The sequence below is a fragment of the Osmia bicornis genome, chromosome 12 (genome assembly GCF_907164935.1).
Source record: "Osmia bicornis bicornis chromosome 12, iOsmBic2.1, whole genome shotgun sequence".
NCBI lineage: Eukaryota > Metazoa > Arthropoda > Insecta > Hymenoptera > Megachilidae > Osmia > Osmia bicornis.
In genome coordinates this window covers 1,796,516-1,820,052 of record NC_060227.1, presented here as the reverse complement: position 1 = coordinate 1,820,052, position 23,537 = coordinate 1,796,516, and the positions used below count along the sequence as shown (strand labels likewise).

Here is a 23,537-nt window from a genome sequence, read left to right as displayed (position 1 = left end):
ATATATATGGTGATCTTATATTCAGTATACTTTGGACCTCCGACGTCGACGCTTGTTTTCTGTATTTAGTTATTTTTGCCCACCGAGTATATGACCATGAAGTTAGAAATAAGAGGAAAGGGCCTTTCTGAACTGCGCGAAACAGGTATGTTCTCTCGTTAAACGAATAATATATCCGTTAATTTCATTGGCCCCATGTTTTTTAACTTGTATTTACAATGGAACAATGATGTAATAAACACGCGACTAAACTTGAATCTCTGGGTATTGCACATCTTGTATGAATATAGCAGCAGGCTGTACTTTGAATATTTACCGCACAAACGAATTAGCTTTGGCAGTGTTCCTTCCGAAACTAATGTTTGGTCTTTGGTTTGAACCGCGTTCAAATCTTCGTTTATATTGTTTGTAACGAAGGTAGTTTACGATGTCTATTTCTAATGCACACCAATTTTTAGTCACATTGTATAAACGTTACATAATTTCACTGCCATCGATAAATTTATCCAGAACTCAAAAAGCAAGTATCCCATTTAGAGGTTAGAATAAATACATTTTCATTCGATAATTGTAATATTACATAATATTTAAAAATTATTGCCGCGTATTTTTTAATTATCTTATCATTATAAATAATTTAAAACCGTAATTGTACAAAAATTTTATGTAATACTTATTGTGTAATAATAATATTCAATATCTTTTGCTTTTCTTTCATAGATTTTTATTATATGTCTTACTGGAGGATCATTGATATTAGGAGGATTAGCACAGTTTTTAAAAAGACGAAGAAGACATCCTCTTGCTCCTTCCAGAAGACCTTTGAGAGATATAAAACAAAGATTTACAAGCGCAAAGAATTCTAATTTTGGTAATTTGAAAATAATGTAACTAGTATTAAGCATAAAATAACGATTTATTAGAAGGTGTAATATTTACAGTATTTTCTAACAAATATATTTAATTAATATAGATGCATTGTCACAAGTATCATGGGCAAGAAGAAGCGAAGCCAGCAGTAGGAGTCACATAAGCGATCGTGCGTCGCTTATATCCTCTGTGCCTGGAGGTCCAGATGGTGATGCAAGACTTACTCCACAACAGTATGGGGTTCTTGGTGAGTCATATATTTCTTACAATTTTTATAATAGAAACTATATAATGTCAATACACTTGTTACTAAAATTTTAAAATGATACAATATAAATATGTATTTTTGAACATAATGAGTATACGATAGATGCAGGTATAAATACGCACATGCTTGCATATGTATATATAGCATTTATATTTACATGATAATGTACAGCATGATAGATTATACATAAATAATATATCTACAGAATGAAAGTTGTAGTTGTAAAAATCAAAGGTAGTCCTGGATACTGTTAAATGTAGTTTTTTGCATTTGAATTTTTATTAACACTTTTTCAAAGGCATACAGTAATATGAAGAAGCAACTAAAAAATAAGCAGTAATTTCTTTTTCCAAATATATAGATTTCCTATATCTTTCATTTCTTTCATTAATTTTATCTTGGATAAACGTACTATTCAGTTATTTGGGGGCTACATCCATTACATCACTTTATTCACAATGAGAAAATATTGCTCACAGTATTAAACGTTATATCTTGCATTTTCTACCTACTTTTTTCTTCTGTTTCATTTAAACGCACATCATTCTAAAACTCGCATGTCCCAATCTTGCAACAAATTATTGCTTTCTATGACAATTAACAAATTATTTAACAGAATATGTCACATTCTTGTATATTCTACATAAAATTTTACTGAATATCACAATGTTGTGATTAGGCTTACTTTGATAAATACTACATATTAGAAACCCATGGACATCTGTTTAAAATGAATCTTTCACATTATTTTCATTGATATTACAATTGTAATAAAATATTACGATTAATACCATCAGGAGAAACTATAAATGATTAAATAATTTGATAACAATTACATCTAATAATAATAATAATATAGAAATACACTATATACATATATAAATTTGCAAGAAAATATTACTGGAATCCTAAGAATATATGACAATACTATTTTCTTCCTTGTGCATTGAACTAAAATATATTTAAATCAAGCACGAAATTCAATAAGTCCATATTTCTCTTTTGCTTATCAAAGAAATGTATCTCATAAATTATTAACATATCTATACAAATTAAAATAATGCATTCCTTTACCATTACAATTTCCATTAACAGTTATCTTCTAGGAATCTCCAAACCCTATCACTTTACATCAGAGATAGATGGGTACATACATTACTAGAATTCAAATCATTCTCGGCAGTCAGAAATATTAATAATTTAGAAATAATGAGTCTTTCCTGTACCATTCAAAGTCTTGATATCTAAGTCACTGCTGTTGTGATATTACAATTAGTTTAGAAGAAAATATCTGTACCCATCCACCTGTATTCTACATAATCTTACTCGCTACACCTTTATAAATCTTACACTTTTCTAAAATTATACTGCAATCTCAAAAATATATATATTGTAACTGCATTAACTCGCGCATCTTTTTCCCTCGTTTTCATTTTCATTTGACTCTTTCTCATTATAAGCTAGTTTGCCCGAGATAATACCTGCAGTAAATTCTAACTCTCTGAACACGATTCTCAAAGAATGTATCGTTTCTTTCCCTTTTTTTTCTTTTTTTTTTTTTAAGCTTTTTAAATTCTTCTAGAAGGTCTAGAAATTACACTTTGCAAAGGCATAAAATAGTTTTAGCTGGAAAATCGATTCACAGCGGAATTAGTAAAGACGGAATGTCATTAGTTACACTCAGTTATTCAACAATATAGAGGTAATGTTAACAAATTACTCCTGTTAACATACACATTGGCTGCAATCGCTTGTACTTAACATTCTCATGAGTCTAGCTCATCGTTAAGGTATTCTTTTCTCTCATCCTTTACTATCCTAAACGTGTATATATATATATTTCATGTATATATATATTTGTATATATAAATTTGCATTAAAAGAAAACTTGATACCTAATATACACGGTACGAACGTACGTATTAAATATCAAGTTCTGTTTATTCGAAAGGCAAGCATATGTCAGTGCTGATACTGCGATCTGACAATCAGCAATTTAATCAAGGAGGCTTTTATTTCGTGCCATAGTCGCTATGTACGAAATTACAGCAACATCTCATGTTTGGTTGTCTTTTTTTTTCTTTTTTTTTCTTTTTTCAACTGTGTTTCTGTGTATGTATGTGTGAGAATGTGTATGTATGTATGTTAATAACCTTTCACTGTACTACGAATATATTACTATTGCAACGTTGGGAAATATGGTAATCTCTCATAGATGTTTTCACGTGATTCTATGAACGATCATCGTTAACGAAAGTATAAACATAGCGTTCAGTCTGAACGAACAGCTTCCAGAATGAGAAACTTCTACCTTATTCTTCAACGATAACGGTCCACCGTCGTCGCTTTGCATGTTGGACATATCCGACTTTTTCGGTGCTATTATCATGTTTTCATCGTGATCCTCGTTATCCATGTCCTGTTTATGAATATCCTTGATCACAGTCGATGGCAACGGGGTGGTACTCGTTGCTTCTGTAGTGGGCGGCACGGTAGTGGTAGGAACTAGACTGTAATTACCCAGGAAGTAGATGGATCCAAATTCTGGTGTGACATCAAACATAGTCTCTTCTCTGCGTATCCCACTTATTACTCTTGATTTAGTTTCACCATCTTCGTAATGAGATATCAGTGTCCCAGAATATGGTACCTCCATATCAGTATAATTCGCCTTCAAAGTAACATTCAGTCCTGTGCCGGGTTTCAAGAATATCTCTACCCTGTTTCAAATAATCAAATTAGAATGGTATATACATATAGAACATAGAAATTTCTTCATTCATCTACACTTACGTGTACACGTCCGTACGATTGGTGGTCTCCATAGTGCCCCATACGATCTTCGGCAAAGTGGTCCCATTCGTCAGGGTGATCGAGGTATTTAGACCTTTCAGAATAGCGTGTCCTTGACCCCAGTACACCGAGTACTTGTAAGCGTACCCGAAAGCTTGGGCCACGTTCGCAGCCTCCTCTCCTGTATTCGCGATTATCGCCTCGCCCAGTACACGGGCGGTGCGTTTGATCACACGCTTTTTAGGCCAATTCAATTTCACTCGATTTAGGTCGTAGTATATCGGTTCCGTTTCCACCAGAACGTCACCGGATTTTGCCGACCCCTCGGTGCCGTCCTAAGATAAAATAAAAATGTTAGGTCCTTTCGAGAAACAGATCCTCCCCCCAAAAGAAAGGGTTACTCTTGAAGAAGGGAAACGTTGCACGCAGAGAAACAATTACTCACGTCCCTCACGTAGCTGATGGTCGCGAAATTGTCGTTCGAATTGAGGGTTCCTATATAATGGGTGTACCGCGTCGTCGCGTCCGGGGATGTTTCTTTGCCATTGTGAACCGCGTGTCGGGCGACGAACATCTTTTCCGCAGCCACCGCGCCGATAGGGGCTGACTTGTATTTGTCCCAGTGTTCCCAGTTGACGCGGGCCGCATTGTCGACGTTCTCCAACAGCTCGTATTTGTCGTACGACTGCACGCTACCGTGAATCGTCACGGTGCATCGTTTCTCGTCGCCTCTCTGGCTTCCAGCCACCAAAACCGTGTTGTGCAGCACCCGACATACGAACAGGGGTCTCTTTCTTTCCGACTTCTCCGCTTGATTGTTGTACGAGTCGTCTGGAGAGAGAAAAAAAGAAAGAAAAGTGTCTCCCAGACTGTTATTATCGCGACCGAACAATTATATTTTCGTGCAGGCAAGCGGAAACGTGGACTAGGAATCTTTGGTGTCTCGACGAGACAGCAATTAGCGAGAGACACGAGCTTGAGGGGAGTTTACAGGTGCGATGGAGACGTTCTTTGTCGTTTTCTTTCTTTTACTTTTGCGATTTTACCTTCTGCTTCTTCGATCTCGAAACCACCGATCACTATCTCCCTCGATGAATCATAGTGGGCGCGAGGTAGCCAGTTGAGGGTGGTCGATGTCACCAATTGCTGGTACTTCGATAGAATATGTACGCTGTTGTCAGCGTTGCTCGATAACAGTAGGACACCGAACAGTCCCACGGAAAGGTAGATCCTTTGACAACACATCTGGAATTCGAAAGAAATATTCCTTAAACGTTTGGCTGAAATTCAGTGTAAAAAGGGTTGAACGTGGTAAACGGAGAGGAGACACTCTAACGAGATCGTTATTACGATACCGGCTGGCTAATTAGAGGAGGTAACCCGAGACACTCGGATACAGCTTCTTCTCCGCTTTCTGTGGAGAACGTTGAGTATCTTCATTTTTATTCTTTCCTGTTAAACTTGTATTTTTTAGAAATTTAAAAAAATTTTCAGAAGAAAATAATTGTACTAATATTCTTAATGCCTTGCAGCGTTGTTCTGCTCTAATAGATCCTGAAGCGCATAATGGACGGAGAAGAAAGAAAAAGGTGCAGTTTTTTTTGGTTTTTTGAAAAATCTGTAATATAGTTATAGGAAGTGAATAGATAGAATGATTATGTAACGTTTTGATTTTGCCGTGTTGTAGCGACCTTAACTTTTGTAACAGTAGTATCTCTCCTCTTTGCGATTATGTTTCTGCTTACAGAGCGTATCTTTAACACAGCCCGAGTATAACTGGATCTCGTGCTCTACCTTGCTTCTCTCTGACTCTCGTGTGTTTTCGCTTCAGTTAATGCAGGCGAAACGAAACACAACTCGCCGATGCAACGAGCGAGACTTTTTCATCCGATAGCATCGAAAACGGTTTCTTGTTTCTGTCAAGTTAACGTTAGAGAAAAAACATTTAGACATATTCGGTCGTTGAATGCATAAAACCTTACCGGGTAGATTTTTCTTTCGATACATTAACGATTAATGATTTTTGTAATCTTAGCTTGATAAGACGTAAGAGTAAATCTTTCTCGGGTCTGGGAAGTTTTAATGTTTTAGTGGAAACGATCCCGTGGAAATGCGAACGCGCCAGTTAGCTCCAGTACCCGGTATATCTTCAATACAAGTTACTGTAACGGTTCCGTGGCATATCCGTTTACGTGATAATACACTTATTTTATAACGTTGGTGCCCCACTGCGTTTCCTTTTTGCTCTTCATCCGAGGATTCCGCTCGGTTGCACTTTAAATCGAGCACGAATCAAAGGTAGATTGCATAATTTCTAGGTTTCTAGCTTTTTTTTTTTAATTCATTTGGATTAAATTATTTTTGAGATGTTTGATAGCGAAGGGTTGAAAGGATAAAAATGAAAAGGTAACTTTTGCTTGAAAAGCGAAAAGAATGCAGTTTGCCTTTAGGGCTAGTTCCAAATGACGAAGTTCGTGGGTAATCCACTTTTGGGCGGGTGAAAGAGATCACAAAGAAGCGCCCATTCTTTGTCCCATTGCGTAAAAAGCTGAACAAAAGGGTAACGCTCTATCCCTGGGGACAAAAGAGCATCTGTTTGCCGTTCCAGCTGATTCTGGACCGGGACCAGGATCAATCTCACTGAAGAAATTTATTTTCCTCGGACTTAAAATATTCCATTGAAATGGAACAATTTATCCGAACTTTTCCTCGATTCCCTGAGAATTTAATTATTTAAAATAGGATGATCCTTAACGAGTGCGTTGCACGGGATCTGAACTGAATCGTTTGAGGTGATGAAACGTTTCCGTTCTCATCGGATGTCGGTATTGTTCCTATAGTGATCGAAAAACGAGGAAAAAAGGGTTCGATGCAGGAGATATCGCATTGTCTGTTCTAGGTGGAACGCTAGAATCGGTGATGGTTGGTCGAGCACGTTGAATGACTGGCAATAGAATCCCCTAGCCTGTTGTTTCACAAATCCTTTGGTTCACTTGGGATACGAAAACATTCAACGACTCGTCACCATTTTTCCTGGAGAATGGTATAAACTATTTAACCCTCGGCATCTTATTTGATTATGAACGTGTTGTTGATAATAACATCATATTAATTGTTGCCTGTACATCAATATATAGAAGTCGTTGATAATGTTGTCGGCCAGCAGTTTCGCGACCGTGTCGTCCTTTTTTCCTGCTCGAGGTCGGCGAAATTAATATTCATGAGGAACGGATTCCGTCTGCTTTCCGTGACGAGCATTCCGAGACTATTTTTCCCCCTTGGTGCAGATCCCTGTTGCTTTTTTTTTACTGGCGAATCGTGGCTATCGTGGAATCTCGGTTACATAATTTTCCGGCTTCCACGCGATTCAACGTGACGAGAGCGTAAATTGGCCGTGATGTAAGTGAGCCGAGACCGTTTAACACCTTACCGAATCACCGACGCTTTTTTCTGCACGTTTCTTTACACTTTGTCAACTATTTAACACCTTCCGTTTAAAGTTCCTTTTTAAGAGAGTTTTAGTTGGACTCACCGGGTGTGGTTTGGAAGAAGATAGATGTTACCCAGAAACTTGATCTCTAATTATTCAGATTAATACATTGATCAAATGAAACGATCTTAAGTTTCTACAGATAATCGGATCAATCCCCAGACCTTTATTAGTCCTCACAAAAGCGATCAATTAAAAGTACCATCTCCAAATACACAAAGAATCCAAAGAGAAGAAACTTATAAATTCTTTAAGCATCTTTTCACAATCTTCGCGTCTGCAACTCGATAATAATACACACAATCCTCCTTTTCAATCCCACTTGAATTTCAAGTCAATTCACCGTTCTATTCAGAGGGTAATTTTCACGAAGTCTCGATTCGACGATGAAAAAAGGATCGTTCGTTGTGTGGTTTTCGTGGATATAGACTGGCTGCGGCCATGCGATTCAATATCAGTCCGCGGTACATCAAAGGAAATCGAGTCGCGTGTGTAATTGAAAGAAAAATTGATAGAAGAGAGGGAAACGTGGTCGCAACCCTATGATGCATCAAACGACGACATGATTTACAGGCGAAAGGGTAAACGGACAAAGATGGACACTTACGTGTGCCGCATGCATTATTAACACGACTACCCGCGTCCTTGCTGTAATTCGGTCAGACTGGATTCGTATATTTCATTTGATACGACGCCGACCTACTGACCTTAACTATACGGAACTTTTATTTGAGCCGAGCATACCGGAGAGTTTATTTAATTGAGATCTTTGTCGAGGTACATACCCGAAGGCACATGCCCGGATGGAGACTGATTATATCTTACGATCTGTAGACAATTCGAGGCTGGTGTGTAGTTAGGTTCGAAGTTGGACCTTTAGGAATTTCTAGATTTGAATTTGGGTCCTAAGAAATTCCTAGGTCCGAGTTTGAATCCTAGGGAATTCCTAGATTCGAATTTGGGTCCTAAGAAATTCCTAAGTCCGAGTTTGAACCCTAGGGAATTCCTAGGCTCAAGTTTGAACCCTAGAGAATTCCTAGCTCCCAATTTGGGTCCTAAGAAATTTCTAACTCCGAGTTTGAACCCTAGGGAATTCCTAGATCCGAATTTGGGTCCTAAGAAATTTCTAACTCCGAGTTTGAACCCCAGGGAATTCCTAGATCCGAATTTGGGTCCTAAGAAATTCCCAAGTCCGAGTTTGAACCCTAGGGAATTCCTAGATTCGAATTTGGGTCCTAAGAAATTCCTAAGTCCGAGTTTGAACCCTAGGGAATTCCTAGGCTCAAGTTTGAACCCTAGAGAATTCCTAGCTCCCAATTTCTACCCTTAGGAATTCCTAGAATTCCACACTGGTATTTGCATTTTTAACACACGACTGGTACACTGAAAACAACCTTGTCTACGGTACTCTATAATTGCAGTAATCAAGTATAATTATCAAATGGATACTCTGTTCCAATTAAAAAAACCTTTCTCCAGGCAGGAAAATTCTGCGAAACATATTGATGTATCCCATGGCGAAACGTTACCAATGAAATTAGATAATTGACTTTCACGCTGAATTAGCTACGGAAACCTCTGGAGCTGTAATTTTAGAGAAAGTATATCCCTGGTTGGTCGTTATTTCGTTTCAAGCTGAATCAAGGCTCTCACTGAGTCATATATTTGTCCACGTAGTTGAAAAATTTTAAGAAAGACGATGATATCATGTTTTCTTCTTGAATTGAAACCGTGACTTCCAATTTACTATGTTTACGTACACTTTAACCATTAAAACGACGAACCTCGGAGTAATTCCTGGCGTGTACTAAAATAGAATAAAAATTGATGTTTGTTATGAATCACCGTTTCGAAATTTCATTTGGACCAGATAACGAGAGATCACAGATTCGCGTTCCCGTGTTCTCAGTTTACAACACCATTACCTACGACAACCGAGCTTTGCATCTCGGTTTACTGCTATCGCGTGCCTTCGCAAACGCGTTCACGCAATCCATTACGGCATTATTCGTGGCTCGTCGTTTCTATCTCTTTGAATATCTCGACGTGAGAATGCCATCCTGGAATCAACTCGTTTTAATTGAATTACTAATAGTTTCTCGTCGTTATTCTTGATTCCATGACGCGCCTCTGATTCTCGGATATAAAAAGACGTTGTTGCGCAGATAAGTGTCTAGGGATCCCTAGCTCTGAATTCGCAGATAAGTGTCTAGGGATCCCTAGCTCTGAATTCGCAGATAAGTGTCTAGGGATCCCTAGCTCTGAATTCGCAGATAAGTGTCTAGGGATCCCTAGCTGTGAATTCTCAAACTCAGAAATTCCTAGGCCCGAATTCGAATCCCTAGGAGTCCCTAGGTTGAACTCAGCTACTTTCTCGTTCACGTAAATTCATAATGGGTTACGAATACGATTCGAGCATCGAAGGTCGCGTTTTAGACGGAGGTAAAAGCCGTGTTCGTGCGGATATTTGAGACCTTTGGAAACGTAAAAGGAACGAGTATCGGTCGATTGCGCATGAAAGGGAGCCAGTCTCGAGGGCACATATGCACTGATAAATAGATTACGGTCCCCATGCGTTTATGCAACGACAAACGATACCGTTCGGTATATTCCTTCTTTGGTGTCAACCCCTATCTTTGAACGGGTCCGTTTGATATTTTATCGTATGCCCAGAAAAGTTGTCCAACACCTTGAGCGATGGTATTTCAAGAGCAAACATGCTCTTTCGAATGCTTTGATAAATTCTACCGTGAGACCGTTTAACTTGGCTGAATTTGAGACTTTCTAAAGTTCATTCACAAATCTTGAAAAGAATCGGAACCGTGTTCCCCGAAGAACGAGCATTACAATTCTAGCCCCGTGGGTAAATAATAATCAGATCAATTTTCATCAGATCAGTCGCTACCAAACACGCGTACAATAAATGAACTTAGCCTCGATTTCGCGAAGATTAAACAATTTTCATCGCGTGAGAAAATCGTTGGTATGATAGAAAAATTACTGAAATTTCCCATCATTACCCGACGCGCTAGTTGACACTCGGGACGGTGTCGCGTATTGGTCACTTCCGCATTTTCGCGTTATTATTTATTGTATAACGTAGGAATTACGTATGGCACAATTCCGTGAGAGAAAAATTGGTTCGTGTCCTAGGCAGGAAAGAAAAAGTAGAGTAAACCAGAGGTTGTTGTTTGGTAGAGCAATAAGATAGGGCATGCCCTTGCGACGGGAATACGAAATGAGTAAGGTATCGACTTTCCCCACGGTCACGCTATCAGCGTTACCATGATAACACCCCCGCGTCCCTGAAGCAATCCACACGGAGGAGAGAACGCACTCGTTGATACTTGGCCGCTTCTTAGCCCCGGGTTGTACACGTAACCCTCAGCCGGTGGGGGGAAAAAAAAAAGCGACAAGTCCTTCAGACTACGTTAATGACGAGGAAGAAGTAAATTCTGGCGGGCAACAAAGCAAACGTCACGAAGAGACACCTCAGCTACCCCCGCTGCGTCTCGTTGTTGGTTGCACGCGTCTGTTATGAACAACCGACAATGGAACAAAAGAAGCTGGGCTTTTATTTCTTTACCTTTGTCGAGTGCCGTTGGCGACCAAAAGTACCGCGCAGAAATGAAAACGATACATAGCCACGAGAATCGGAACGTTTTACAAAGTTTTCGGACACGGTCGGTCGAAATACAAAGTAGCACGTGGGTAAAGTTACGGGAATAGATCGTCGGGCACGCGGGTGCCCTACTGGAAATTTCGCGCGCATATCCGTTGAGGATTCTGCCAACCCTTCCTTGCCCTTAGGCGTACCGGAAGAGGCAAGGATGTGGAATATAAGAAATTGAAGAGAGTTAAACTAAGAAGGCATCAGGGCCGGCCCTGGGCCTAGGCAACCGGCTAGGGCCCCCCAAGGTCCAGGAAGAGTAATGTTTACTTGAATATTAATCGATACGAGCTTTAACGGTAATTTTAGAAATTTTATTTGAGTTACTTCTTTTTATGTCAAGGGGCCCTTTTTTGGAGCTCGCCTCGGACCCCCGAAATCTCAGGGCCGGCCCTGGAAGCCATCTAATAGCGAGGGGTCTTAGGCTAATGATTCATAACTAATCGGGTGTCTAACGAATCCTCTAGTAGACGCGGGACAGGGGTTAATAAATGACGCTATCCATGACGATCCACTGGGAATTATGGTAACTTTCCAAGGAATCGCGTATACTCGTTCCAAGATTTTCGGGTCAAGGAAACTACGATTCGTGGAAACGGCGCGGTTCGACCTTAGTGCTTAAGTCGTTCCGCGATTGTCGACAGCTCGAGCAATAAAATATTCTCAGAGTGTATGATGTAACGTGAGAAAAAAAGAAGAATTGCCGTTCTCTTAGGCCAAAAAACCGGTGTCGCAAGTATCGCGTAAGTTACATCGGGTTCTCCGTCTTTACACCGGTTTAGATTTATTTGCATACATCCTCAAGGTGAACTTTTTTTCTTCTTCTTCTGTGTTTACTATTAGTACTCTGGGCATCTTTCGATGAATTTTAAATTAATCATCGGATACTCAATGATTCATGTTCAGCTGCGAGCTGATTCTTAATTGCCTTATGTCGATGCAATCAACTTTTCAATATGCCCATTCCTGATATTTGTTATCGATAGTTAACTTTCATGGATGAATTTCGATATTGATTCAGCTTTCGCGTTTCTAAGGCGACCCGGTTGTATCCTTGTTCCCGTGGGATCATTCGTTTCCCTGAGATCGAATGCAATTCTGCGAACGATCAATAACTGGAGGTTTAATTTCTGTAAAATCTTAGCCACTCGGAAAATTACTTTTCCATTAGCTCGTTCCGCAGGAATAATATTTTCATAATTAACGCGTTGAAAATAGACGTATGTAGTAATACTTATTGAATTTCTAATTATCACTAATAACTAATTTTTATTCACACGCTTCGTCTTATTTTTATCTATTCTAATAGATACTAATTTCAATTAGAAAATTAGTAATTTTGCAGTATTCGATTAGTGTAATCAATTCAAATTTTCCCGCGTAAACGTTAACGCCCGCGCGATTGGGCCAGGCTCCTATATATAGGAGGCCCATTTCGCTGCACCGTCATTCTCCCCGGAGATGTCAACGGGGTAGGGCGGGAATCCAGGACATCGCCATTTTTCTTGGGGAAGCCTGATTTGACCGCGAGTGTACAACACCGGCTGCAGTATCTATTTATCATTGTCAAGGGCGTCTATGCAACCGGATCGTCTCTCTCTGCAGTCATTGTTAAACTCATTTCCGTCGCTCGATTGCCCGTGAGTGCATTGAAAATTTAAGAGCCACCCATCGGACTAGTCCCCTGTTATCAATCGTGACCACCGGCTATAGAGAATAATCGTGTATAAAATTGTGCTTCATCTTCTTTATACATAATATCCCCTTTTTTTTTTTCATCGGTCCGTCTGTTATCGATTCGAAAGCTTCATGAATGTTTTTCTTTCGTATGCAAATCCGCTCGAATAATTAACTCCGATGTTTGAAAGCTTCGTAGTTAATTCCTCGACGGTTTATTTCGGACGTGATTTAATCCACGTCCTCCACCTTCGGATTCATGGACTTTCTGTTTAACTCTTCATTCGAGAGATTGAAATTCATGCTCCTTGAACTCCTTAAACGCTCATGTTTTCTGACACTCGGCCTCTTTGGATTTAATTATTTTTCTTGGAAAATTATTAAGTAGCGCAGTAACGTCTCTGAATGATTCTTCGGTGTATCTTGTATCCTCAAGATAATAAATCTTATCAGTTTGAAGCAACATTGATAAATCGTCCAAAGTAAATCTCCATTAGCAATAATTTAGCAATTCTACAATAGAGAAATTATTTTATCCCAAGAAAGATCTGTAGCATTCTTTCAGTTTATGCGCGTTATGAAAAGACCATTCTCCTTCGTCATCGTTCGTGAAAGTGTTGGATAAAAAAAAAAGAAATAGGAACGAGATCCAAAGGCCGTTCAGGAAACGACGTAGAACATTTACTCCTGGGTATAACGGTGTTGATCCTGTGTTCCTTTCTCTGTTACCTATGCTGACGTTCCTTCGCGAATCGTCTCGCGATGATTCAGCTGGTTGCAATTTGTAAAAAAGTATCTTCTATATCCCATCGTAAAAACAAAACCGCTAGAACGATTCGATAGCTTTCTCCGTTAGCTTCGATTCGAAGGATGATCCTTTGTCATCGATCAGAATTGGCGCGAAGGATTAACCAGCTATAAACACGCTCGTCCTCGTATCGCTTCTATGAATAATTGCCAACAACCACTGCCGCATTGTCGGTATTTCCGCGACGACCTTACGCTACTTTCCAAGATACTCGACAATTCCCCGTTGGAATTGTTTCCACCGCGTATGAGAGCCCTTGTGCCGATCACGCCTACGAGGGTGACGTTCAAAATAGTTTTAATACCATGATGATCTCAATGAATTCAAGTACCCATTGGTACCGTCGTTGGAATTGAAAGGAATTTCAATTTGAAACTTTTTCTAAAAGTCTTCTGAAGTCAGTACGGAAGAATTCTCTCAGGACCAGTGCTAAATAATTCTAAATACGATCACAGAGATTGAAATCTTTCAACATATGGAACAAGATACCCAATGGCGTCTGATAAGTCCTTTATGCAACTACCATAAGGATAGAGTGCTAGGCACTGAACCTCGATTTTATCGAGATACAGAAGATGTTCGCAGCTGACGTGGCCATATAATGTGACCTCCATTGGTCTACTTTACGGAGACAAACTCCAAGTGGGAGGTACACTCGCGTTCAAATCAAGCTACCCTCGGGAAGATATTAATATTTTGAAGAAAAGGTTATAATTTTTCATTATTCTATGTTATAAAATATAGTATTTAATTGAAAAGTGCGAATAACGAATTAAACGTGCATTCAAATTTTCCCGCGTAAAAGTTGATGCGCGAGGGGCGGGCCGCGACGGGCCTATATAAAGGAGGCCCCTCGTGCCACATTGGCATTTTCCCTAGGGGAACCTAGGAGTAAGGGTGGTAAGCTGGGACCCTATTTTCCTTGCTAAAGCCTGATTTGATCGCGAGTGTACATCTTCCACCCTCATTCTAATGCTTATCTCGTCAGATCTTTCATTTTTTTAATGTTAACCTAAGAATTATTAAATTTGTGGCACCAATGGCTCCCACAGTGAATGCCACCTGTTAAAAAAATGATTCGTTGGTTATAAGGGGAGGTTGCTACTAATGGTGCATAGGCACCATGACGATGTGAACCAGATTATGAAAATCAGAGTGAGCTACGTAGGTTAAAAGCTCGTTGCGGCGAGCGATAATGATGTCACTTTTATTAGCCTCATCAGGGTCGAAGCATCCTCGACAGGGGATCCACTATTACCTAATAACTGACACGATCATGTCATGTATCTAGTTACCCGTGGAATTTGCATGCATCGACAGCTCGTCTACGTTCTAGCTACATGATTGATTAGAAAGGTGTCACTTGGTTTATTAATAATTTTTTCCTCCCCTTCTGTCCATCATTCGTTCAGTCGATGCGAAAGTTTCACCTTTCTTAGGTTTTCTTCTGTCTCAAATATTTTTTTATTAAATATTCATTTTCCTTTCATTTGCCAGGTCACCTTACAGGCTTTCATAACATTCAATTATCGTTCTGATAAATTTCAATAATCAAACGGTGTTGCCTGACACGGTTTGTTAATAAAAGAGCATCGACGTTGCACGTGTAATTACGGTGTTGTTTATCGGGCGTGCCTTATCCTCTGAACGCGATTATGTTTCTTTCAACATTCTACGCTCTGCATCTTCATTAACTTAACCATTCAATTATCCACGTGTGTTAACTCTCGTATCGTTTACGAGGTCACGTTGTTTATCGAACGATATCATCCACTTTTCACGGTAAAAAGTGAGATGTGGGTGTTGAATGCGGGTAATTCGTGGAAATATCCAGAATGTTCAAGTTGAACAATTTGGAGTTCGAAATTGAAAGTGTATTTAAATAAAAACACTATATCAGTGTGTTAACAGATAATTAAGGAAAAGTTGAGTAACTGGAACGCGCCTGACCATTTGTGGTTTATATCGATACCACTTTCCATATCTTGAAAACGAAGACGAACAAAGTCACTAGGACATATCCACATTAATTTATAGATGTAACATAAACTTCCCCAAGAAACGTTAACATTTTTCATTTTCTTTTTAAAATCAACCCCAGTGCCAGGCGATCAATAATCCAGAAGGAAATACGCTTCAAGTTCCGTTTCTCTAGATGGTTCTGTATTAGTTCAATTATATCCTTTGAATTCTATTTACGTTAATATCTACTCTGATCACGCGGAAGTTGCATCTAGAACGCTTACGATCATCCACGTTCGTGTATCCATCGTGTAATCTCTAGGCTTAACACGTCGAAGACACTGTAATTGTCGCATGTCGTGCTTTAAGGTTTAAAATGAAAGTAAAATAGCTCCTCGTGTGACCAGGGTAAATGCTGTCTAACGGATACGCAAATATCATGGGTGCAGGAAGTGCGCGTGTGCTAGGGAAATTTCCAAGTTCACCAGCGCACCAGGCACCTCCATCGATCTGCCGGTGCGGTGCTATTGCTACATTTACGGCATTCACTTTTATTCAAGATCCAACGGGTACGATGTACTGACCCCTGAACTTGACCTATACACAAAGTATACCTGATCTCAAACAGTTCCAGTGGATCAATAAAAAAAAAGAAAAAAAAAAGAAATGGAAGAACATGAAACGGTATATGCCTCGACGTTTCCTGCCTCTCGTATAACTAGATCCTACCAGGAATAACGTGATATTTTGAAATGTAGAATTCTAAGCTTTCCCTCTTCCTATAGTTCAAACTCATTGAACAGCCTGGTGAAATATTATTAATTGTTTTTTATGTTACTGAATGTTTGTTTCTCATATTCGAAAGGTTATATCGATACATAGTTGTCTCTAAAGTGTGCAGTCCCATTGATAAGTGAAACCACTGGGGTAAACTAGTGACTTTTTTCCTCAACCCGCCCGTAAAACAGCCGGAAGGTGTGTCGAATAAATCGTAAAGAAGGAAACAATCGTACTTACTATTGCATTATCTTAATAATGCGAGCGTCCAAATACTGGCATCAATGGGACCGGGATTACGCGGTCTGGGCACTAGGTGTCGTCCGTTGTGTATTATTCTGTAACCGCGGTAGCCAGAACGTGTGTTACAAAATCAGTTTTCCCCTATTATTTTTTTACGTTTCTAAATGTCGCGTGTCAACGTCCCCCGTTAGTACGATACGATCCTCGTAAGTAACAAGAGCGCACTACACCCGCCAAGTAAGCGGCAAGCCGAATAACTGACGCCAGCGCGAGGACTCAATGTGTCCCACCCTCCCTTCTTCTTCTGCGCGCTCACTCTCTCGCGATCCTCGTTTCTCTCGTATTGCTTTCATTCGATCTCCCTCTTCCTAACATAGAAAAGTAATACCACTCTCTCTCGAACGTACGACGTCGTGGTTTCCATCAGCGCACTAGCAGCGCGCCGAACCGCGATGCCGCAACGCGTGCCTGGAACACACTTTGAGAACGCGCGCGCCTCCCAGCTGCCGTATCGACCCCTCCCCATTGGATGACACATCCTCCAATAACCAACCTCGAAAAGGATTACGTCACTTTGGTATTATTGACGCCAACCATCCGGCAGCATCGCAGTGCTGGATACTTTGGGGTATCTTTTCTTTAATAGGGGATGCAAGAATTTCGATATAAACGGTGGCACGTCGACGCGAAACACTCTCCCATAAAATCTCTTCTTCGTTAAATAAAGAACACTACGATCACGAGTTGAATGACACGGTTCGCGTTACACTTTCTAGGTTATCTCATCCTTTCGATATATAAATTACTATCGAAGCGTTCGTAACTAAATGACAGCGATTGAATTTGAATTTTAAGAAATTGTACATGTATCTTCTTTATTATTTCAATGTTTTTAAGTTCGATATTTCGTTATAAGCGACTAATTAAAATACACCATACTGTTCGACACGGATTGTTAACTGTATACATAATTGTATTTCCCTAAGTTGTTCCGTTAGTATCTAAGTATATTATTTTGTATTAAGTTTATATCAATGTATTCGATTCATCGTAGTGTAGGTACGTTCCTGGGAAACACCCCAACTTTGCTCCCTCTGTTGCGCATATTTTTTTTTTCTTTGTGCATCCCCTCTATGCAGCGGCAGTTGAAATAAAAATCAAAATACCGATTGAAAAGAAGAGGGTCCATTCGTTTTTGCACCTTGTAGGGGTTACGTGCATCTTGCCGAATATATTAACAGAGATCGTAGCTACTTTAGTCTACTCTTCTTGATGTTGTCGGTAAATTAATAAATCTATGCATATTTATGTCGGTGCCGATATATAATGGACATTATAGAGAAGCATTGACGTAGGTACAAAGTAAGTTTATTCTGGTCACAGATCGACGATAATGGACGCACCTTTAGGAAATGGATATCCTTCTTAATTGATACGGCCCGCTCGATTTCCGCCCTGACGAATTTCGCGTATACGACGATTACAAGTGACAAAACGTTGAATACGCAGAATGCCGTCACCGACTCGGAATTTAAATCCTGCGACAGTGTGACAACGTTAAGTAGGCGCTCTCAACCCCTCGACTCTTTGCTGACTGGTCTGACACGCCGGCCAACAGGGTCTCTCATTTGTAAATCTTCTGCCGTTGGAAAATCAGTCGTTGAACCTAACACCTTTGCCCTCTTGTCCGAGTGCCAAGTACCAAAGTCGCGACATTCGTCGTCTGAGCTTTCCATCAAGGCATATTTCCTGGTTGTCTGAGAACATCATCCCGAAACCCATTCCGCCTACACTCGAATCCTATTACACCTTTAGTTTAATTACCTGGAAAGTTTTGAATTTTGTAATAAAAAATAATTATCGTCGAACGTGTGCCGATGGAAAGGTCAGAATTTCGGGTTTTGAAATGTCGAATCAATATTTCTCATTCTCCACTGAAAAAAACTGGCCAGAAACAGTTATCCTATGTAGAAAGCTTTAGCGATTCGGTTCCATATACAAACGAGAACCTCCAGAGGTGTGCACGCTTCGAGTGGTGCCTAAATTGAGAGGAAAGTGAAAGCGTTTAGATCCCTTTCTATATATTCTACGATTGTAACTGCACAAGTCTCTGGTAACAAGTCCTTGTGATACATAATCAACGGAGAACCGTACGGTTGGAGTTGAAAGGTTGCGTTAAAGGAAGAGACGAATAAGAAATTTTCGTTTTGAATAACAATGGTATTTTATGTCACAAAGCAATGGCAGCTTACCTTACTCGAGATTTAAAGATTTACCATTGCTTTGATTTTTTTTTTCCTTTGTACGTACTAATCGTAGAAATAACAGTATTCTCTGTTAATAACGAGACGCAAAAAGAATGGAGATGCAATAAAGATCATAGATACAGTTAAATCCATATACGTGTTCAAGATTGAGAACACAGATATTCCATTGACGACGTCGGCAAACCGAGAAAACCGTATTTGTATCGTTAAAGAAGCAGTACACGAGTTTCCGAGAACCTGGTGAATCGAATTAATCCACCGATTCCCTTGAAAATATTAATCCATTTGGTACTTTTATGGTCGCAAAGTTTTTTTCTTATTTTGCTATTTAGTATTATAAATAAGTAATTAACGCGTCCGTTTGCCACTGGTCACTGTCGATCACGCGATATCGCGTGAGCGGCAACGAATATGGAAATTATTCGATTAACCTACTCTACGTTTTTCCCCTTTTACTTTAACCGTGTGCCTACGTACAATTTAGCGAAAACGAATTAAACGAGTTGAAATTCGTCGTTTGTAACGTTACACGTCGGAGGAGAATGAAAATTGACAAATGTAAAACGTTTCACAGGATTGGAGGCCCTGGAAAAAGCGCTCTATTGTTGGGAGGATGCTCTTACGGCGTTCAGCTCTTCACTCAATAATGATACGCTCGCATTACCGTCTAAGGCGGATGCGGCATTTACGCACGATGTCCAGGAACTCCTCGACTTGGGTTATCAGATCCAGAGTCACGCAGAACTTCTCTTTATCGATCAAGTAAGCTATCTTTTTCTTTAATTATCGAAGCGTATGCAATTTATCAATAATTAATTTATCAAGGTATGCTATTTTTTTCTTTAAAGCGAATACGCGTTAATTTATCTTAAAAATTTTCCCGCGCTTTTGTGCATTCGAATTTGAATTCGTTCCCCTGAAATCTTTTCTACGTCACTCAGTGTCATTCCATTCTGCTCCACTCATCAATTGCTTTTTCAAAAAAAGTGCAGGAATTAATCCAATTTAAATGATAACTGGCCGCGTGTAATTAGCGCAATGAGTCACTTGACCTGACGCAAGGAGGAACTATTACATAGGAAGTTCACGGCACTGCGACTGCGGTCATTCGAATCTAAGCGTATAAAATGCTCTCACAATTGAATATGAGTAGCTCGATGTACGTGCTCGCGTTTCCGTCCATTGATAAATGTACTTTTTTATGAGTAAAAAATATGAATATTAATAATCTGTATATTAACATTCAACAATTTTAATTACAGCATTCGGTGTTATTCCGCAATGAAAGCGAAGAAAGCATAGATAAACCTTCGAACATAGCCACCCGGATATCCGGCAAAGAGAAGGCGGATGCTGCATCTTCACCTGAATCATTCGAGTCTGCGCGTGATGGGGTAAAATAGCAGATTGTAAAAATATTTAATTGGAGCGAAGCTTTGCTTTTAAACGACTGATAGGGATTTTTTGGTGACTTTTTAACTCAAAAACTAGATTATCAATTTTGACCATTCTTTGCAAGCCGATCACAGTGGTCACTGTGAGTGTTTATATAAAATAAAATCATAAATTAACATGTTAAGTCTATGATTGTAATCGGAATAACGCTATCGCGCGAGCTTTGAATTTGTGTTCTGTAAATTACAACTCGGGTTTTCTACTTTTAATTGCTATATTGTGTCCCAACTCTGTTAAAATTACTTTTAGTATATTAAATATTAATTAATATTTTTATTTACCCAGGTAGCTGATTTACGCGAATTCGAAGAATTCTCCGAGCTATTTCCTCATTTCGAAAAGCAAAGACTGTACCATGCTGCGCTTAAGCAACACGAAGACATAGGTATTCCTTGTAGGTAAGAATTTACATGGACTAGTATTGTTTTATTTACGCGATGATATAACAAGAGTCACCTACTGTAATTTATATTAATTACAGGCGATTACATACAGAACTGGTTAGATGCGGTTCGGATGTTGAATATCTAGCAAAAGTTTATTGTTTGAGACAAGCGTATACAAAATTGTTCACTATACCGTCTGCGTCAGCATGGATTGCAGACATAGGCCGACAAGTTATTAGCGATTTGATCATGTATGCAGACAGGGTATACACAACATATATAATTACTTGTACAAAAAAAGAATGGAATTAGTGTATGTATCATAGAATAGCATGTAATAGATAATTAACGAATGATCCCTAATATTAGGATCCAAAGGATTATTTAATACATTATGAAAGGATGTTGGAGTTTCTACAAGAATCAAGTAATCATAGTGTCATGGAAGAGGAATTAACTGCAAGAGGCGTTAAGTGTATGAATTTCTATGATGTTCTTATCGATTTCATTTTGTTGGATGCATTCGAAGAAGTTGAAAAGCCGTCCTCTTCGATTAGAGCTATTTTACAGAATAGGTGGATATCAGCCAGTTTTCGTGAGACTGTAAGTATGAAAATAGGTATGATAATGATAATAGTCTTGTAATTTGATTTCTTTACTAATATTTTTATGAATTGTATTCAAGGCAATCGGGACTGCAGTTTGGACAATGATCGTGGGTAAAAGACGGATGTTAAAATATGATAAAGGCTTTTTGTCCCACTTTTATTCAATTTCTGAACAAATTTCCCCGGTGCTAGTGTGGGGTTTCTTAGGTCCCGAAGGAAGTCTACATTCTACTTGTCAATATTTTAGAGATCAGGTTATTGAATTCCTTGTAGATATATTTAATTTCTTTAAAGTAAGGTACACCACTGTTGATAACCTTGCCGAAGATCTACTCAGGGAAATGAAGATAAGAGTTGAAAATATAAATCAAAGGCTTTCTTTAGAAGGTTGCTAATTAAACGAATACCACAGTAATATATTCATAATATTAATGTAGTTAAATAAACGAGGCGATGGTAAACGACGCTCATTGATAGATTTAGAATTATAGCTAAATCAGCTGACATAGGAGCCGAGTTCGTTATTTATACATTTTGCAATTTATACACTATCATTCATTTTTACACTTTCAATACTAAATACCTACTCTCTCTATTCCCGTAATTTATGTGTAGAATATTTTGTACAAATTTTGTTAAACCACTTTTTAATCATATTTGTAGATTTTTTATTTTCTAGGCATTTCTCTTGTACCTTGCATCGGGATTTACATTTTTAGTACAAAAACATCACACAAGATGTTTACTGGTAGTTATTTTATTGTAAAAATAAATTTTAATATATTATTAGTCACGAAATTATTCATAGTAGCTGTATTATGATATAATCGTGATCTGTTCTAGTTCCTTGGGTACTTCGTAAGACCATACGGTATTATTATCGTACACTGTGTAATCTATGTTTTACTAGAAAATATTTGACTATTTTATTTTAAATCATATTTCTGTTTATCTCATGTTAACACTGTATGTATTGTTGAAACATTTAAATGATATTATTTTCACAGTCCCCAATCCCCCATGGAGACATTACGTATAACTATGTAAAAATCGAAGTATCTACTGCCAAAGATAAGAGCAATGTTACTAATGAAGGGCTGTATTAAGAAAAAATCTATGTATGTATAGTTTTTCCAATTCCATGTTTTGTGCTATACCTCATTTTGTATATGATAAAATTAATATAAAAGCATTCCAGTTATTAAGCAACTTGTACTCTCTCTAAATTAATCTGAAATAACAGATATATTAAATTTTGTACATATAATATGAATGTTAAATTGAAAACAAATAATTAATTTCCTTGTTTTTATTTAAATTAAAACGTATTTATAAATATTTAGTAGTAGAATACATATGTATATACTTACATGAATTAAAGAAACAACACGTCCATTGCATCATCATCAGATTCTTCTTCATCGCTAGATGGTACATCTGGCATTATTTGTGTTATATTATTTCTACGCTTATACTCTGCAAAACTTTCTTTTTCTACCACAAAACAGTTTGTATTAGATTACTTGTAGTTTAATAAGTGGTCAAAGATCATAAACAATCGTGCAGAGAATATAATTACCAAATCTTAAAGGTCCCATAGTCCAACTACTTTTATATATATGATCTGGATCCGCAGTTATCAAAGGATTTTTTTCTTTATCGATATGCAATCTTAACCATTCTGTCCCTATCAGTGTTGAAAAGATTATATTAGCTTATGATTTTAAAAAAGTACAAATTAAACAGATAAATATTTTACATTTGTGAGCCTTTATAAGGGTGATTTTAATTTCTCTTCCTTTGTTTATGTGAGTTGTTTTTTCCGCTACTATTGTTCCAAAAAGGTATAAACAAATGTAATAGTGTCTTGAATTTATTGTAGTGCTAAAACCAATATTTTAACGTGGGTCACTTATTTTTATTTACAAGTACAATGTGACTCAATGAATTTTACAAAATACCTAAACAATAAGTGATCACATTCAACATGAAGAAAGTAATTGTTAACATCTTGCAATAAAACACGTATAACAACTGTAATATCTGTTTGATACCACACAATTTTTGGTGTATGAAGTTTACTAATTAATTTTGGATAGTTCATACTTCAATTATAATGTTCAAAAGTATTTATATGACATGCATTCATTTTATGCAAAGCACTATAAAAATACATTAAATTAACCTTTTTCAACGGAATAAATGAATACACTGAAACTTAAACAGCGTAATTTTTATTATAAAATAATGTTAGGATTTAATA

General features: G+C 38.2%; 3 protein-coding genes across 3 annotated transcripts; 1 reads left to right on the top strand and 2 right to left on the bottom strand.

The window, feature by feature from the left end:
* Window positions 1-189: 189 nt before the first annotated feature.
* LOC114880634 (mitoguardin) lies at window positions 190-21,738 on the top strand. The gene is made up of 9 exons (XM_029196869.2): window positions 190-520; window positions 721-871; window positions 974-1,117; window positions 19,400-19,587; window positions 20,088-20,219; window positions 20,566-20,678; window positions 20,762-20,930; window positions 21,036-21,269; window positions 21,352-21,738. Exons 1-9 carry the CDS (start codon window positions 428-430, stop codon window positions 21,667-21,669), a joined length of 1,542 nt encoding a protein of 513 aa, XP_029052702.1. The 5' UTR covers window positions 190-427; the 3' UTR covers window positions 21,670-21,738.
* Window positions 1,384-16,813, bottom strand: LOC114880636 (protein unzipped). Its single transcript, XM_029196872.2, has 5 exons — window positions 16,556-16,813; window positions 4,978-5,176; window positions 4,377-4,762; window positions 3,932-4,266; window positions 1,384-3,858 (listed from the first exon to the last, which is right to left on the bottom strand). The coding sequence occupies exons 2-5, from the start codon at window positions 5,174-5,176 to the stop codon at window positions 3,360-3,362; spliced, it is 1,419 nt and encodes a 472-aa protein (XP_029052705.1). The 5' UTR covers window positions 16,556-16,813; the 3' UTR covers window positions 1,384-3,359.
* Window positions 21,739-22,171: 433 nt separating the features above from the next.
* On the bottom strand, window positions 22,172-23,453 carry LOC114880642. The gene is made up of 5 exons (XM_029196877.2): window positions 23,236-23,453; window positions 23,034-23,158; window positions 22,854-22,961; window positions 22,645-22,768; window positions 22,172-22,505 (listed from the first exon to the last, which is right to left on the bottom strand). The coding sequence occupies exons 1-4, from the start codon at window positions 23,376-23,378 to the stop codon at window positions 22,650-22,652; spliced, it is 495 nt and encodes a 164-aa protein (XP_029052710.1). The 5' UTR covers window positions 23,379-23,453; the 3' UTR covers window positions 22,172-22,505; window positions 22,645-22,649.
* Window positions 23,454-23,537: the final 84 nt, after the last annotated feature.